The 17,751-nt window shown below is 53.5% G+C and overlaps 1 protein-coding gene across 2 annotated transcripts in view; it reads left to right on the top strand.

Moving 5' to 3' along the window:
• Window positions 1–17,751, top strand: part of LOC110592716 (phospholysine phosphohistidine inorganic pyrophosphate phosphatase) — a 120,646-nt gene that overhangs the window by 5,703 nt on the left and 97,192 nt on the right. For both annotated transcript variants that reach the window (XM_021703803.1, XM_044916621.1), the window contains exons 2-3: window positions 10,249–10,436; window positions 14,540–14,693. In XM_021703803.1, the coding sequence (XP_021559478.1) occupies window positions 10,249–10,436; window positions 14,540–14,693 (342 nt within the window). The remainder of the gene's footprint in view (window positions 1–10,248; window positions 10,437–14,539; window positions 14,694–17,751) is intronic.

A 17,751-nucleotide genomic window follows, 5' to 3' on the forward strand; every position in this document is an offset into this window, starting at 1 on the left:
GGGGGGGGGGGGGGGGGGGGGGGGGGGGGGGGCGGAGGGGGGGGGGACCTAGCCGGCAGGGAGCCGGGGAGCTGGGGTGGGGGAACATAGCCTTGCAGGCCCGCTGTGGTGTATGCTGGGATCTGCAGATGTCATCTGTGCCAGGAGTGTCCCCGATGGAACCAAAGACCCAGGCTTCGCAGGCCACGCCCGCTGCTTCCTCGAGCTGCTGGGGACGGTGCTGCGAGCTCTCTCACTGCTCTGGGATTTGTGGGCGGGCGTGGTAATGGGACATCTGTAACCAGCCCGGGGTGCCCCCAACAGGCCCTTTATTGGAGCCCATTCTTGGGCATTTGGGCTCTCGGAGGGGAGCCATTCAGAGGCAGGGCCGGGCCCAGCGGGGGCTGCAGGGGCTGGCCCAGGGGCTGGCCAGCACAAAGGAGAGCCCCAGAGCCATCTGCATGTGAAAGGCAGGTGGGCATTTACTGCATCCTGTCTCAGGCCACTAAAGCACATCTGCTGGGCCCAGCGCGGCCCAGCCTTTTTGTGGCCAGCGGAAGGAAGCAGGCCTCGGCCCAGGGTCACTTTATAAAACAATTCCCACCCAGGGACTGCCAGACCCACAACCCATCCTTCCAGGTGGGGCCTCTCAAGCCCCGGGGTGCCCCGGAAGCCTGGGACCCTGTTGACACCGTGGCCCCTCCCGGCAGGTTTTAGAGCAGCGACGGACGGGGCCAGGGGCACCTTGTCGGAAGTTGCCAGCCTGCAGACCTTAGGACCAACCCTTCTTCCCCTCCCCCTCCTCAATGCTGGGCCACCCTGGCAGCATCTGGGCCTAGGAGTGGCGATACTAAGAGCTGCTAGGGACGGAGGGACAGTCGGGAGCCTCCCCTGTGCTGCCTTATCCCATCCCGCCGGAGGAGGTCTCTTGGGGATATTGGAGGGGGCAGCTGCTTGTTTGAGCTTGTTTAGGCCAACAGGAGCTTTCCTCACTCAGCCCAGACCTGGGACAAAGTGTGTTAGGACAAGACGGCTCCCTCCTTGTGAACAGTCCCCGATCAGGGCATGAAGGTATGGAGTAAAGAGTCTAAATCCTTTTGTCACCAGCCCTGGCCCATGCATTCCCCCAGGGTGAAACTGTGGCTCCTTCCACACCCCTTCCTCTCGGTTTCAGAGGACTTGAAGGCACAATGCTTCCCTTTCCTGACATCACACCCTCCTCGCCTTCTGCCCCACCTTCCTGCCTCCGCCCTGGGCGGGCAGGGTCACCATATGGAAATCAAGGACAGCCAGGCTGGTGGTTCTGGAACAGAGTTAATGGTTCACCCCAACCATGCTGCCTCTGGTAGGAAGCCCCTGAGATTAGGAGGTCAGTGTGGCATGGGTTGCTCAGGAGGCTCACAAAAAGAGTTGTGACCACCATCCCCCCCCGCCCCGCCCCTAGCACCCCAAGAATGTACGGAGAAGGCATATTGGCAAACCCAGCCTGAGCCCTGCCTGTAGTGGTGTGTGGGGCAATTTCCCACGACCGGGGGGCTGATAGGATTCTGCCCACTTGTCGGGAAGGAACCAGAGAGTCTGGCTTAAGGATGCCTCGCTGGGAAAGAGAGTGGGGCCGGTGTGCTCCCCAAAACAGGTGCTGCTTCCTACCTGTCACCTAAAAGAATGCAGGTGTCAGCTCTTGGAGGTGAGGGCCTGGGTTTTGAGTCCCAATGCTGTCCTGTGATTGTGATGTGGTCTTGGGCAGGCTTCATAGCCTTTTTGTGCCTGTTGCCCACGTGCATCACCGGGGGCAAGTTAAGTGGGATATTTTCTCTTAAACCACCATTTTACTTGTGCCACCTCTAGGAGCTAAAGGAGCATTTTGTGGCTTGAACAGTCAGATAATGGGGAAGAGGTGGTTCTTTTGCAAATATGAAGAGTCTTTTGGTTGTTGAACTTGGTGCTGATTCAACCCGAAATCACTCAGCTCTGCCCAGGTTGTATTTTTCACATTTGTGTACATTTTCATGGGGCCAGTTCATAATAAAGGGTTCTTTTCTGTGCTCTGCCCCTGGATAAGGCACTCAGCCCTTCCGAACCCCAGGTCCTCATCTGTAAATGGGGATAGAGACCCGTCTCCCCAGTTGTCTTGAGAAGTCACTATGAGCCTGGGGAGGGTGCACTGGGGGGCTGGGGAAGGTGCTGGCAGCCAGTGCCTGGGAGCTGTGGCTACCATTGGGCTTCCTTTTGTCCCGGGGGCCCCAGGATTTTTGCCCCAGCCTCCCTTGGCTGGGTTGAATTTTGCCCTCTTTCTTTTTTTTAAAGATTTTTTATTTATTTATTTGAGAGAGAGAGAATGAGAGAGAGCACATGAGAGGGGGGAGGGTCAGAGGGAGAAGCAGACTCCCTGCTGAGCAGGGAGCCCGATGCGGGACTCGATCCAGGGACTCCAGGATCATGACCTGAGCCGAAGGCAGTCGCTTAACCAACTGAGCCACCCAGGCGCCCTTGCCCTCTTTCTTAATGATGCTCTCTGGGCTCCCTACGTCCTGGCCCCTCCTGGCCCTGGTTCACTGGGCATGTGGCTTCCTGTCAGACTGCCTGCCTCGAGGGCCCAGATGTCCCCAGCCAGAGGTGTGGTTGGCACTGTTGCTACCCACGTCTTCACTGGCATTTACTGAGTATTTGCAGCGTGCTAGGTGGTTCTGATAACGGTTTGCAAGTATTGTCTTCACGACAGCCCGATTGAGTAGCTGCTGGCAGTGTCCCGTTTTCTAGATGTGCGAACCGAGGTTGGAGAGGGTCAGGTCAGAAGCCTCAGGCACACAGAGGTGGCGGAGGTACAGCAGGTGTGTTGCTTTCTGAGTCAGGCTGTCACCTCCTGCCACCTGGCTCTGGGTGTGCCTGGTCTCTGTCCCCTGCAGCTCCTGGCCCGGACCAGCCTGTGATGGCACTCAGGGACGACTGGCTGGTGAATGGTTCTGCAAGGTTAGGGAGTGGTCCGAAGAACCCACAGCACCTCAACACATGTCCTCAGGCACCTTGCATCCCTCTGAACCCCAGTCTCCTGCTTTGTGAAATGAGCCCTTGGTGGAATGCTATCCAAGCTCTCTTCTGGTTTCTAGATTCCCTGCACTTGATTTTAAGTTGTGTTTATTAATAAATAGTACACTGATGTCTGTGGGCTCAGCATGCCCCTTTGGTCTGAGCTCTGAGGATCTGCCAGGTCAGAGAGAACATGCTGGATGGCAGGTGAGGCGGTCACAGGCACAGGGAGGAGGTACCTCGTGTTTCGTAAGGGCCCTGGCTTTGGAGCCTGCCCGATGTCTATCTGACCTCATCGCTGTTCTCTGAGGTCACTGGCCAGCCGGCCTGACTGAGAGGCCCAGCCAGGTCCCAGCCATGTGCGTCACCTTGCCCCTTGTTCTTTCTTTTCTCTCCAAGGATTCCGTTTCTTGCCTGGACTCTGACGACATGGTGATGTGCATGGCTGCCCACAGAATGTCAGATGGAGAATGGGGAGGGACCCTAAGGTGGGGGAGCAACTGGCTGTCAGCCTAGCCGAAAGCTCTGGTGGATCAGTGGAAGGAAGGGGGAGGTGTGGCGAGCCCAGCCCAAGCTACTGGCAGAAGCTGTTACAGGTGCCCCTTGGCGTTCCCGGTCCGATGGTGATACCAGCGTGTGGGACGGCTCACGGCATGCGCAGTCCTGGAGGGCAGAAGACCAGGCACTGCTGTTACCCCATTTCATGGCTGGGACTCTGGGACCCCAAGAGTCTGGCCTCTGGATGCCTGGCATTCTCAGGGTGCAAGTGCAGGACCCCAGCTGGGAGGCCAGACCCTATTCTCATGGCAAAAGCCCTTCCACTGCTGCTCCAGCCGCAAGGCACCTTCCTGACCCCAGTTGATGCCCATCACTGGGGCCCGCGGGGACCTGGGCTGGGTCCCTCCCTGAGTCAACATGGGCACCTCTTGGTACGTGCGAATGACTGTGTTTTCCTGCACGCAAAATGCAGGACTGACCACATAGCTGTCCGTGCTCCACTCACGGGCTCCTGTTTGACCTTCTATTTAAAAAAGAAGAAAAATGGGTTCTTAGAGCAAATAAGTACTTTGCAGGATTCACCTCTTCCAGATGTGTGTTTTCAGTCTCTGTGGCTTCCAAGAGAGACAGCGGCTGGCACGGCCGAAGAGCCCTGCTAAGGCTCCCATCTGGGAGCGTCTGGGGGCCGTTAGGGCGGCTGAGACCGACGTTCGCCGAGGGCCTTGGCCAGGCGCTGCCGCCCACGTTCCGGTCACAACAGCCCCCTGAGGTGTCGTGAATGTCCTTTCTCTAAGGAAACTGAGGCATAGCTTTATTTATCTGCTGCTATTCCCCTTTTAGTAGTAACAGGAACCCCCCACTCCACCAGGGCACGTCTTGAGTTGGCTCCAGGGGCAGAGCAGGCTGAGGAAGGAATGGGGGACTCCCCCTCCGCACCCCTCAATTCCCCTCTCCTCCTGGTGTGTTTCTCCTGTGTCCTGGCAGATGTTCTCAGCTGGGACGTAGCAAGCGCTCATCGTGTGCCAGGCCCGTGTAGGGACATCACAGGTCTTGCTGGAGCCTTGCAATGTGAGACAGGTGCTGTGATCATCCCCATTTTACAGATGAGGAGACTGAGGCACAGAGAGAAGGGGTAGCTCGCTGAAGGTCCCACAGTCATTAGGTGGCAGAGCTGGGACCCCGTTCACAGTCATCAGACTCCAAAGTGCCTCCTTATCACCACAGGGCCACCTGGCCTGCTGCTTGGCAGTAGAGCGTCTCTCGGGCACGTCTGTTCCATCTGTTCCATCTGTTCCATCCGTAGCCTGCATAAAGGAGCGACTCACTCCGGCACCTTGTGTGTAGGCTCAGCCTTCCTTTACCTATCTGGACACGTCCAGCTCCATTGTGCTTTCTCCTCTGGAATCCTCTAGAAACTTTGCTTCAGAAGGATTAGAGACGGATGCAGGAGCAGTGGTGAAGCAATATCGCCCAGGGGTGGGATTAGCTGTGAACATGGGTTTTCTTCCTGAGGTTGTCTGGATCCAGGAACAATGTGGTTCCTTTACCAGGTGGGCCCATCAGATCTGGAATTCGGATTAGTTAGGGACTTCCCACAGAAAGGCATTGCCACGCTCCAGGGGTGTGAAAGCCAAGCTGAAGATGAGCTCTGCCTGGACAGACTGGGGATGGGGGCCCCGGGACGGGGTGGGGGGGCTTCCTGGAGGAAGGGAAACATGAAACAGGCCTTGAAGGATGACTAAGATTGGGCTCTAGGGGAGGGTGCAGCAGACTCTGGGTGACTGGAGGCCTCCCTGGGTCACACGAAGGTGACAGCTTCCCAAGGGCGGGGGGTGGGTGAGGAGGGAGGATGGGCCCAGTCAGGAGGGCCTTGTCTGGGGCAGCCTTCTTGCCCCCCTGGGTGGCCTCCCCTCCCAGCCCTCTGTGGCGAGCCAGAGAGGGCAGCGGGCTGTGGAGCTATGCCAAGGTCGGTCAGGATGTCCAGTAATCGCCCTAGTGCTCTACCTGCTACCGAGCCATAATGAGAGGGTTTCCATTATTTTCGGGTGAGCGCCCCTGGCAGATGCCGACAGCCAGCAGATGTGTGAGGTCCGAGGTGATTTGCAAGGGACCAGTTCATGTGATGCACAATAATTGCACCAGGCGACGTTGTCACGCAGAGGCTTGTCCTGGCCTGCCGGGATGAGGTAAAGGTCAGTTCAAAGATCGGTTGTGGCCGCAGGAAGTGGGGGCAAATCCCACTCTTGTGGGACTCCTGGGGAGGGGGCAGCGGGCTGAGGTGGGGGCTGGGGTCTCAGGGGCAGTCTGGTCCGAGCCCCACTCTGGGATGCCAGGGCCCTGCGGGAGGACACTGGTTCCGGCCTTTTTGGGTTTTGGTGGGGTGGGGAACACAGCCTGGCCTGGAGCTGGGCCCAGCCCGAAGCTGAAATTCTTTACATTTGCTTTCCTGGGAAGATGCAGGCAGGCTGTGCTGAAGTCCGAGGCCGTGCTGCGCTGGGGCTTTCCTGACGTTCTGAAGCCTTGCTGTCCCGGGCCCCTGAGGCCAAATCTGTGCCGTCTGCAGCAGACCCACCAGGAGATGCTGAGGATTTGGTTCTCTGGCTGTCTCGTCTGTTTGCACTGCCGCAACAGAAAACCACAGGCCGGGGGGCCTAACAGCACACATTTATCGGGGAGCCCAGATCTGGTGCCAGCAGGGTCCGTTTCTGGTAAAAGTTCTCTTCCTGGCTTCTGGGGCCCGCTGTCCTCACATTGTCTCTTTGCGTAGCGGAGAGAGATCTCTGTCAGAAAAGGACACTAATCCCTATCCTCTCATAACCCCACCCTTATGACCTCACTTAGCCCTCATTACCTCCTTAGGGCTTCAACATAGGGATCTGCGGGGGGGGGGAGGGGGGGGCACAGCTCAGTCCATGTGTGTGCCCCCCCCCCCCCCCCCCGCCCCCGGGCTGCTGGGTCTTGCCTGGGGGCGCCATGCTCCCCTTATTGGAAACATGCAGGCCTGCACTCGCCAGCGTGTAGCTGCCCCCGTGGGGTCGGTTCACAGCCTGTGGGCTCTGCTGCTTACAAGCTGTCCGACTTTATTGGTCTCTGCCCCTCAGAGCCTCTACTTTGTCATCTCTAGAATGGGGACAGTGGTTCCGGTCTCCCGGCGCATTGCTCAGTCAGCTCGTACTCAGGGCACCCGGCCCAGGGACATATGTAGGGAATAAAGCATGTGGTTCTGGGCCAAATCAGATCACAGACACTGAGCCCTGAGGCAGGGCTCAGTGTAACGTTGTATTTGTGCTTTACTCTGTTAATAACCCACACTTTTATTATTTTCAGTGATTACGAGAAACAGAGAGGGGACCTGGGACTTGTCCCAAATGTTCAGAAAGGGGGTGCCGTCGGTGGTGGGGGGAAGGATGAGCAGACCCACAGGGAGGGGACTTGCCAAACATTTTGCACTAGATTTTTTTCAGGGACTGATTTAATCCTAAAACCAGTACTTTGATTTTAAAGCATATGTTTTGTGAACTTCGGTGGGTATTTCAGAGGCGACCCGTAGCTGAAGTGTCCCGAAGTGAGTTGTGCTATTTCCTCATTTGTCATCGGCATCTGAAGTCGCGTCCTGAATAGGAGATGTGAGGCACTGTCACACCGATTGTTCACTGTTCTGAGAAGGTCACATCATAATTCATTAGCGATAATTAGTCCCCCGACACCCCTGCACTTCTTCACTCAACTGCTCCATTAACTTGGGTGCGATCACACATTCCAGGCGCCAATCAGTGAAGATCTGTGCATAATGCACAAGGTGATGCTATTAGTTACAACATATTAACTGCCTAATTTAAAAATACAAAAGCTGTCTTTATGAAGGGCAATTAACCACTAAGCGTAATTGATCATTCATAACCCTCTGATTAGGAAAGACAAATACTAAGAAAGGACTGAGCCACCTGGGCTGTTGATTAAGACATGGTTAGCCTCGAGGTGTGTGTTCACTCCGTTGTTGGTCGATCTACAGATTTCTTTTCAAGTGGCACCTGTCAGCTCCAGTGCATGGAGGGTCAGGAGGCTCGTCATAATGTGGGAGCACCTGCCTGTTTCCGACGGGGCTTGTGAGGGGGCTGCAGGCTCGGGACACCCTTGGGTGTGGCAGTAGGTTGTGTGGTGGGTGTGGTTCTAAGGAAGGGTCCCTCTCACGGGCTGTCATTTGGATTTTCCATCACTCATTCAGTAAATGGGAGCCTGCTGTGTTCCAGCCCTGTGTGAAGCAGGGATGCCGGGGAGCATGGACCAGATGTCATTGCTGATGTCATGGAGCACGTAGGTCTGAGAGAGAGACAGTAAACAAAGATATGAGTCAGATGATTGGAGATATTGGTGAACGTTTAAAGAAAGAAAGATAAAGCCAGAGGTAGGATAAGGACAGCGTCACCCAGGGTGGAGAGGGGGACATTGGACAGGCCTGCCACCTTTTCCCAGTTCTGTTATCGCCAAGGAGCGTTGCATGTGGAGCTCCCTCCATCCCGGGATGGAACAGATGGCCTGAGGCATCCCTGCCTGCTCAGTGACACTCCGCTCCAGCCTCATTTTCTGGCTCAGCTTCCATATACCCAAGGCTGCTCGAAGATTCTGAACCTGACCGGGTCCTAGGAGGGCGGGGCCTACCCTGCACCTGCTCCTCCCTCTGCTCCGCCCACCCTTCCCTGGCCAGCTTGTCCGCTCTGCAAGATTCCCGTTGGACCTGGCTCTTCGGGGAAGTCTTTTCCGAGACCCCATCCTGGTAGGAGACCTTTCCCGCCTTTGGCTCTGGAGGGTAGTTATGGTGCTGACTCCGTATCAGTTCCAGGATCCGTGTTGGGGTCAAGGAGGAATTAGCCCATATCCCTAGCGCCTCAGGTCCAGGAAGGGGAACAGAAGGTACTTGACCTTCTGAGATTCAGTGTCCTCACTCGTAAAGCAGGATAAAAGTATGTTACCGCTAGGGTTGAGACAGAGTTTTTAGTTGGGGGGTCTCACTTACTTGCCCAAATGGAGGTTGATTGCAAGTCCATAGTTCTGAGTAACTGGGTCTGCTCTTTGTGTTATCTCTGCACGTGAGCACAAAATTGGAGCACTTATCTCTCGTACATGTGTATTTATTGATAAATACTAAATGATAAATTACGCATTTATTAACTGGATCAAATGTTAATACAATTTATATTACAAAAAATGTAAAACTTGAAAGGATGGCTGAAAAATAAAGATGTCTTCCTGCGCATTTGGAGACCATTGACATGGATGTGTTTAGAGACCTGTTTACGAACAGTGCGAGTTAACCATTAGTGCCCTCGGTTAATTTTCCTAGGGTTTCCCAGGCCTCCTGACTTGTAGCCTGGTGTCTTTTTCACGACCCCCTGCTGCGGCTCTGTGCAGATGCTGAGTAGGACTGCCGTCTTGCCGTGGCTTGTCCAGGGAGGGCTGTGCGTTCCTGGCCTGGGCCCGCGGGGACATCCGCCATCACACTGGACCTCTTGCTTGTGGGCTCAGCCGTGCCAGCCCCTTTTCCTATGCAGCCCGAGTCCGTTCTTCCCTCTGCTGGGCGCTGTTTCTTTGCCTCCTTGCCCGCATCTGTCTCTTCATCCTGTTCCAGTCCTTCAGAGCACCTCCCTGTTCACAAGCACAAATCCCCCTTCCTTTGTGAAGTTTCCCTCCCACCCACCCGGCCTGTGGCTCCAGCCGGGAGCCTGCTTGTGATCAAGGTTACAGTTCTGTGCACTGGCCCCCAGCCAGGCACTTAGTAGGTGCTCAGTAACTATTTGTGGGAGGGTTGGATGTTACTGCATTTGGGACCTCTTTAGGTGTCCACCTTGTGGCTTTGTATTCCAACAACCTGCCCAAGCGCAGCCAGGATGCAGCAGGTGTTCTGGGAGCTCAGGAGAGAAGAATGTGAGTACAACTGGCCGGCCATAGCACTGAGGTTCATGCTGGGCTTGCAGGGGCTCCCTGGGTCCTGTCCGTCCATCCTGGGATTGTCCATGTACCTGATGATGGTCTGGCAAACTTTTCTTCAGTGACAGCAATGAGAAGACACACCTGAGCTTGGTCCCTCCGCCTTTGCACTTTAGGGGAAATACGGATCCGGAGTTAGTTAGGCACACGTAGCTCACATGCAGAGAGGGAATGCCGATCATGGTGGAATGGTCCAGAGAAGTTGCTGCGGACGTTCGCGAGAGACCTCTAGCCAGGCCAAGGGGATGGAGTAGTGGAGGGGAGATACCTGGTGGGTCTCGGGAGATGGGAGAATTGGCACATGTAGAGAGGCACCGTGTCCCAGGCAGAAGGAGTGGAGATGTGTCCCGGGTGGAGGGAGTAGGGACATGTCCCAGGAGAGGGAACAGAGATGTGTTCCAGGTGGAGGGAGTGGAGATGTGTCTCAGATGAAGAAGTGGAGGGTGTCCCAGGCAGAGAGAGTGGGGACAGAGATGTGTCCCAGGTGGAGGGAGTGGGGACATGTCCCTGGCGACAGGCTCAGTGAGGATGGAAAGGAGGGTTGTGGGGCAAGGTCGGGGTTCCCTGGAAGGGGTCAGCTCCAGCTCAGCAACCCCATCCAGACCCCGGGGTCAGCCGAGGCCGGCCTCAGGGAGCCACGGTGGTCTAGCCCCCGCTGGCGGTCCTGATTGCCCTTGGGAGGTAACCTGGCTTCCTCCTTGGAGGCCCCATGCTCCAAGTGCTGACAGTACCTTCTGCCTGTCGTGTTCCCACTTCCAGACTGAAGCGCTCGCAGCTGAAGGTGAGGTTCTGCACCAACGATTCGCAGAAGTCCCGGAGAGAGCTGGTGGGGCTTCTTCAACGCCAGGGCTTCGACATTTCCGAGGGCGAGGTCACCTCCCCGGCCCCAGCCACCTCCCTGATCCTGAAGGAGCGAGGCCTGCGGCCACACCTGCTTATTCATGACGGTAGGCCTGCTGGGCCCTGGGCTTGGTGGGGGCCAAGGTGCCTCCTTTCCAGGTGGGGGCTGAGGGACGGTGTCCCCCTCACCTGGGTCAAACCACTGGGGAGGACATGAACACTTGGCTCATGGACCTGTGGGGTGGAAACCTCGTGGGCTCCCTCCTGGGGACCAGACCCGTTCCATCCCTGGCTGAGTACCAGAGGATCCTTAGAGGCAGTTTCCAGATGGAACGGTTTTCGCAGAGGAAAATCCTGAGCCTGATTTCTTTGATCTAGAATGGACCAGGAGGGCAGGGAATTGTCACAGGGGCAAAATTTTAGCTTCTAGGGTTTGTGGGGTGGGGGGGGGGAGGGGAAGGAAGGGAAGGAGGATGAGGGGCTAGATTGAAGTCCATAGGTTTGTGTCTGCCACCCCCCATCCCCTCCACTCCCCCAACCTCCCCTGTCCCCCTCCCCCAACCCTGAACTTGAACTCTATTTGTGAATACCAGCCCTGCTTTCTGGCAAATGGCACAAGGTTTACATCCTGATCTTCGTCTGAATGCAAGGAAAGAGCCCTTTTGACCCTCTGTGGAGAGTTTTTCTGGAAAGAAGTGGAAGGAGCACTATTATCTGGTGCGTTCTGAATATTTAAAAAGAAGAAACATAAGCACTTCTTCAGAATTCAGGACACTTCTCTGTCGTTGCACTGAGCCCTCTTTCTTCCCCTGCACCGGGTATTTTTATTTACAAACCACTGGCAGAAGCAAGCATACTTTTCTGCCTCCCGGCAGGAGTGGGGCCCCCAGAGGTTGAGGGTGCTCCCTGAAAGGCCTGAGTGTCAAATCCATAGCTCTGGAGCCAGTTGAGGGCAATATGCCCAGCCTTTAGAAATCCTCTTTCTCAAAATCCTTCCTCTGTGATCTGGGATCTCTGCCAGTGTCTTTAGAACAGGTCTTCAAAGAAAGAGAAAAACTTAAGAAAGAAAATCCCCACCCCTGGGGCAAAGGGAGGAATGGGGGTGGAATGAGCTGGGAAGGGGAGGGAAATTCAGTGTTTGCCTTGAAGGGGGCATTAATCGATATTAGAGCTTGAGCAGGCTGGAGGGGAAGCCAGATGCACTCCTGCGTCTGTTTTCCATAAATATGCCTGTTTTCAGACTTGGAATCTTTTTCCAAGTTTTATCGTTGATGAATTGCACCCCCTGCAACATTTTATTATGAAATTTTCAAACATACAGCAAAGCTAAAGGAATTCTACTTGAAATATTTGTATGCTCATCACCTGACTTTACCAGTGACATTTTACTATATTTTCTTCGTTATGTCTACCCATTCTTCTGTCCATCTTTTCATCTTATCTTTTTTTCTTAAGATTTATTTATTTATTTGAGAGAGAGAATGAGAGAGAGCGGGAGAGAGTGCTTATGTGGCAGGCGGGAGGGGCAGGGAGAGGGAGAGAGGAACTCTAAGCAGACTCCTCGCTGAGCGCAGAGCCCAACGCAGGGCTGGATCCCACAACCTTGAGATCATGACCTGAGCCGAAATCAAGAGTCAGACACTTAATCAACTATGCCATCCAGGCGCCCCATTATCTTATCTTTTTGATGCATTTCAAGGTAAATAGCAGACAATGGTACACATCTCGAAAACACTTCAGCACATCATTAACTAGAGTTCAACATCTGTTTACATTTTTTCTTTTGATACAAAATTCATGTACAATGAAATGCAAAAATCTCAGGTGTACTTCTGCTGAGTTTTGACAGACGCACACGTCTGTGTATCCCGAAGCCCTATTGTGATGCGATCTAGAACTTTACCAGCACCCTGAAAGTTCCCTCACGTGCTGTGCGGTCAGTCCCCATCCCCTACGCTCTTGGAGGCACCCGCTATTTTGATTTGTTTTGTCATGAATAAGTTTGCCTCGTTTAGGTTTTTATATAAATAGTATCATGCAGCATCTAGTTGTGTCAGGGGCTCTCTAGACCGCCTTCAAGCTTGACGATTTGCTGGGAAGACTCACAGGGCTCAGAAAAGCTGTCAGGCTCAGTTATAGTTTAGCAAGGTGAAAGAACATGGATTGAACTCAACAGAGGGAAGAGAGGTGTGGGCGAACTCCAGGAGAATCCGGGCATGACCTTCCAGCAGTCCTTGTCCATGGAGTTGCCCTGAGACGCACTTAATTCTCCCAGCCGAGATGTGTGACCATACCTGCAACGTGTAGTCACCCAGAGGAGCTCACTGGATCCTTGTGCGGGTTTTGAGTAGGGGTTGGTCAGGTAGGCACGCAGCGCCTGTGGACTGACCTTGGCTACTTAGTCTCCAGCCCCCAGGGCCTCAGGCTTACAAAAACACTCTCTCTCTCTTTTTTAAAAAGATCTTATTTATTTATTTGAGAGAGAGAAAGAGAGAACGTGCGAGAGCATGAGCAGGGAGAGGGGCCGAGGGAGAGGGAGAAGCAGACTCCCCGCTGAGCGCAGAGCCCGACCTGGGGCTCGATCCCAGGACCCTGAGATCATGATCTGAGCTGAAGGCAGATGCTTAACCGACTGAGCCACCCAGGTACCCTGAGGACCACCTTTCTTTGGAATCTGCAGGGTCTGAGCAGCCCCAACATGCTGTTGTTGAGATGGACCTGTATGGTTGCAGTTATCAGTAGGTTTTTTTTCTTTTTTGTTGCAGAGTGCTATTCCATTAAGTGAATATGCCACGCTTTGTCCATTCCCCTGTGGAAGGACACCTGACTGTTTCCAACTTCAGGCTATTAGGGAGGAAATCCGCTACGAATGTTTCTGTGCAATTCTTTTTTTTTTAAGATTTTATTTATCTATTTGACACAGAGAGAGAGACAGTGAGAGAGGGAGCACAAGCAGGGGGAGTGGGAGAGGGAGAAGCAGGCTCCCGGCCAAGCAGGGAGCCCGATGCGGGGCTCGATCCCAGGACTCTGGGATCATGACCTGAGCCGCAGGCAGACGCTTAAGGACTGAGCCACCCAGGCACCCCTCTCTGCAGTTCTTTTGGGTAAATACCTAGGAGTGGAATTGCTGGGTCGCAGGGTAGGTGGCTGTCAGTTTTATCAGAAATGGCTAGCCTTTCCCCAGAGGGCTGTCATTTCACATTCCGACCAGCTAGCTCTTAGAGCCGCTCTGCTTCCCCACCAGCACTTGGCAGTGTCAGTCTTTTTAATTCTTGCTATTCTGGCAGGTTGGAAGTGATATCATGTGGTTACTTCCATTTGTTAATCCAGCAAGGTCAATATCTAATACCAAGATAGCTGAGAGTCTGTTTCATCCTAGGAACTGAAGACATAAGGCCGATGACTCAGTTTAGCCTTTGCAGCGTTCTCGGTTTTAATTTAAAATTGGGGAGGGTAGGGGCGCCAGGGTGGCTCAGTCAGTTAAGCGTCTGCCGCCGGCTCAGGTCATGATCCGGGGCTTCTGAGATAGAGCCCCGCATCAGGCTCCTTGCTCAGCGGGGAGTCTGCTTCTCCCTCTGCCTGCTGCTCCCCCTGCTTGTGCTCTTTCTCTCTCTGACAAATAAATAAAATCTTTAAAAATGAAATAAAATAGGGGAGGGCAGAGAAGGCAAAGGAGGAAGAGGCTTTGCTAAGGGTATTGGTGAGCAGGAGGGATCAGCTGCTACTCCTCTCAGCACGTCTGTATGTCCCGGCTCTCCTGTCTTCCATGGGGTTGGGCTGGAATGTTCGATGGTCTTTACAGTTTAGGTCCAGCAGTACCGACCCTGTAAAGGTTGCCAGCAGCCTCCTTTCACCCGACATCTGGGAATCTGTGTCTTCCAGGCAAATGCCCCTTCTCACTTGCAGAGCTATGGGTTTCCTGCCTGGGGGATTGAACTGAGTAGCCCCTGGGGTAATGCCAGTGTTGGGGTGGGAGCCCCAGGGACGGGCCCGTCTTTCTCCTGACAAATCCTAACTGTGGGGAGTGGAATTCCTCATCTGTAAAATGGGAGTAAAACCCCTTCCTTACCCACCTCCAGTACAGCTGGGAGGATCAGGAAGCACGTCTGAGGAAGGGGCAGGGCCCACATGGCAGACAGAAGGTGTCCCTGGTAGGAGACGGGACATAGGCCACATCTCCCCAGGGCCTTATCCCTCTTTTTCTTTCCAGGAGTCCGCTCAGAATTTGATCAGATCGACACGTCCAACCCCAACTGTGTGGTCATTGCAGATGCTGGAGAAGGCTTTTCTTACCAAAACATGAATAAAGCCTTCCGGGTGCTCATGGATCTGGAAAAGCCTGTGCTCATTTCTCTGGGAAAAGGGTAAGTCAGCTTCAGGAAGAATGTTTCCGGCTGCTTTGGACGACGCTCTGTGGGTCTCTGGCTTACAGAATCAGTATACAGTGCAGAAAAGTGGGTGTGGGGTGGGCACAGGCTGCCTTCCTTTTCCCTCCCTGCTTTTTTCTCGCTTTTTCCTTCATCCTTCCTTTCTTTTAATAATTTGTGAGGAAATGAGAATCCTCTGACTTTGGGGGAGCTGGCTGGTCAGGCTTCCGTGTGGACGCTGGGCTGGGAGAGGCTGGGGCCGGGGAGGGTCGCTGCGGACGGAGGCCCCGTCGAGGTCTCAGAGCGCAGGTGCTCACTCTCCCAAGGTTAGGTGTGTTTGCACAGGATACAGCACAAGGCACTGAAGGATTATCTCCAGGGGACACCTAAGTAGTAAAGAGGAGGCTCGAGGGCCTGGAGGAATGCTCTGGGCCAGGCTGCACATCTCTGGCCGCAGAGCACAGTCTCTGTAAAGTCCTGATTTTGTTGCCAGCATTTTTGCCTGAGTCTTTAGCACAGTCCTCACTGTCTCTTTCTTTAAAAAAACCCAAGCCAACCATGTTGGTTATTTTTCACAACTTCTTTTACCACCAAGACCGCGCATGTTCGTGGAAGGAAAATTAGAGAAAACAGATGAGCAGAAAGAAGAAAACAGAAAATATTCCCATTCCACTGCACAGGTTAACAGCTGTCAGCACGTTGGTGTGTTTCTTCCAAGTGGTTTCTGGCGCAAAGAAATCATTACAAAGGGACGTACTCGGAGCATCAGTATCAAACCTGACCTAGTTTGTCACCCGGGTGTTTTGTTGTTCACCAGATAATAATTTGTGAACAACTTTCAACTCAATAAATAAACGTCTCTGTGCTGTAATCTTTTTTACAGGATATCCTGTAGTTTCTTAAACCGATGCCTGCTGATGGACATTATTAGGTGGTTTCTGATCTTCTGCCAGAGTAAGGCCGAGATAAGCATCTTCACGTTTAGGATGATGTGCGTATCCGAGGCTCTTGATGCATGTTGCCAAGTTGCTTTCCAGAAAGCTGTGCAGACTTACTCTGTCATCACCAGAGGCGGCCCTAGGATTTGAGTCACGGGCTCTTAAAGTTGCAGGGATCTCTGGAGCCCTGCCCCAGCTTTTCGTGCCTGGCAGGGATTTGGGGGCCGTGTCTGGGGAAGCCTTTCCCAGCTTGGGTGCTTCTGCGGATCGGGAACTCCCTCCCTGTGTCCGCCGGACGGGGCTGGCTATTGGAGTAGTCAGGAGAGGGACCTTTTGTTCGTCCAAGCGCCATTGCTGAGCACTTTATGTACTCCATTTTGGTTCATTCCCGCCACAACCCTGTGAGCTGTAGGCAAGAGCAGCGCCATTTTGGAGGTGGGCTTATCGAGGCCTAAGGAGGTGAAGTAAGCCAGGGTCCCGGGCCAATAAATCCTGCCACTTCCTGGCTACATTCGAGAGCAGATGTTTGGCCCTCACAAGATCTTAAATTGGGGGCGGGGGAGGCGTGTTTAAGAATGGGAGATTTTATATAAAATACACGGATTTCTGGATTCTTCTTAAAAAATCAGAAGATCTAATAGTTCACGGCCCCACATTCCACCACACCCAGAAGCTTGGCTGAGGCCACTGCCTCCATTAATTCCAGCCGACCGCAGACCCCACCACTTCTGTTGTCCCCTTCACCAAGCTCGGAGTCTGCTCTCACTTTACGTGCACTGTTTTGGTTGTTTTTTCGCATGGTATTTTTTCATGGCTGTGTCTCTGTCAAAACAGACGAACAGAAGAGATTTCAGGAATGAGAGGACAGATTTCTTTTAGGAACTAAAAATATTCTAGTGTGTTTATCATGCAAATAGAATGTGTCCTGTATTAGTCAGGATTTGTCCCAGAAACAAGCAAGAGAGGCTAGGTGAGTCCAAAATCTGCAGGGCAGGCTGGCGGGCTGGAGACCCAGTGAAGAGATATGGTCCGAGTCCGAAGGCTCTCTGCTGACCGGATTCCTTCTTGCTCGGGGAGGTCACACTGTTCTGTTTGTGCCTTCAACTGATTAGAGGAGGCCCGCCACAGAATGGAGGGCGATGTGTTTATTCAGAGACCACTGATTTAAATGTTAATCTCACCCAAGAAAGACCTTCACAGAAACATCCAGAATAATGTTTGACCAAATATCTGGCACCTCGGCCCAGTCAGGTTGACAAATAAATTCACCATCCTAGCCCCTTTCTGACCTCACAACCTTCTACGGTGTAGAGCACTATAAACCGTGGAACCTGGCCTGCTTACCTCCCTTACGTTCCAGGCTTGGTCCTTCAGGCGTCCCTAAGATCACCAGCCCCTCACTGGAGAACAGCATAATTAAGAAGCTCTGTTGTAACTGATTTACGTTAAAACTTTTTTCTTTAAAATTGTCCCTAATTGTTAAACGTTATTGTTCCAGATTGTGGGTAGTGGTCAAAGTAGATATGTTGTTGAAAAAGAAAAAGAAACAGAATCAGTTGCTTTTTAGCTTCGTCATTCTGCAGTAAATTCAAGAGTAGGCAAGGGCTGGTTTTACAAATAAGCGATTAGGGGTGCCTCTGACTTAATGGGGCTTCTGACTTGGGCTATGGGTTGGGCGCTTGGAAACGAGGGACAGGAACTGAGAGCTTTCGGGCCCAGGTCAGCACTGGGACAGCCCAAGGACCCATGAAGAGCTGCTGTCCTGTCCAAGTGGGGGGCATGGACGGCGAGGGGTCGTCCTCCACCAGCGTGGGGCCGCACGGTGCCCCCAAGGAGGCAGGATGGCGGAGGCACTGGGGCAGAATGTCCTCCTCCTGGAAATGGAGTGATTTACATTTGGCATCTGTTTGGACCGAGAGTGGGAATTGCCTTTGTAATTTCTTCTGTCATGCTGCCGTCAGAAAATTAAGCTGTTTACGCGACAGACTATGGAAGGTTAATGGTTCTTGTGGGAAAGGTCAAGTGGTCATTTTGAAGGGAGGTCGTGCTGAATAATCGGAAGGGCAGAAGAATAAAGCATAAAATCTATCTGACTGCTTCTGCCCCCAGCCCTGTCC

This window comes from Neomonachus schauinslandi, chromosome 6 (genome assembly GCF_002201575.2).
Source record: "Neomonachus schauinslandi chromosome 6, ASM220157v2, whole genome shotgun sequence".
In the NCBI taxonomy this organism is placed as follows: Eukaryota; Metazoa; Chordata; class Mammalia; order Carnivora; family Phocidae; genus Neomonachus; species Neomonachus schauinslandi.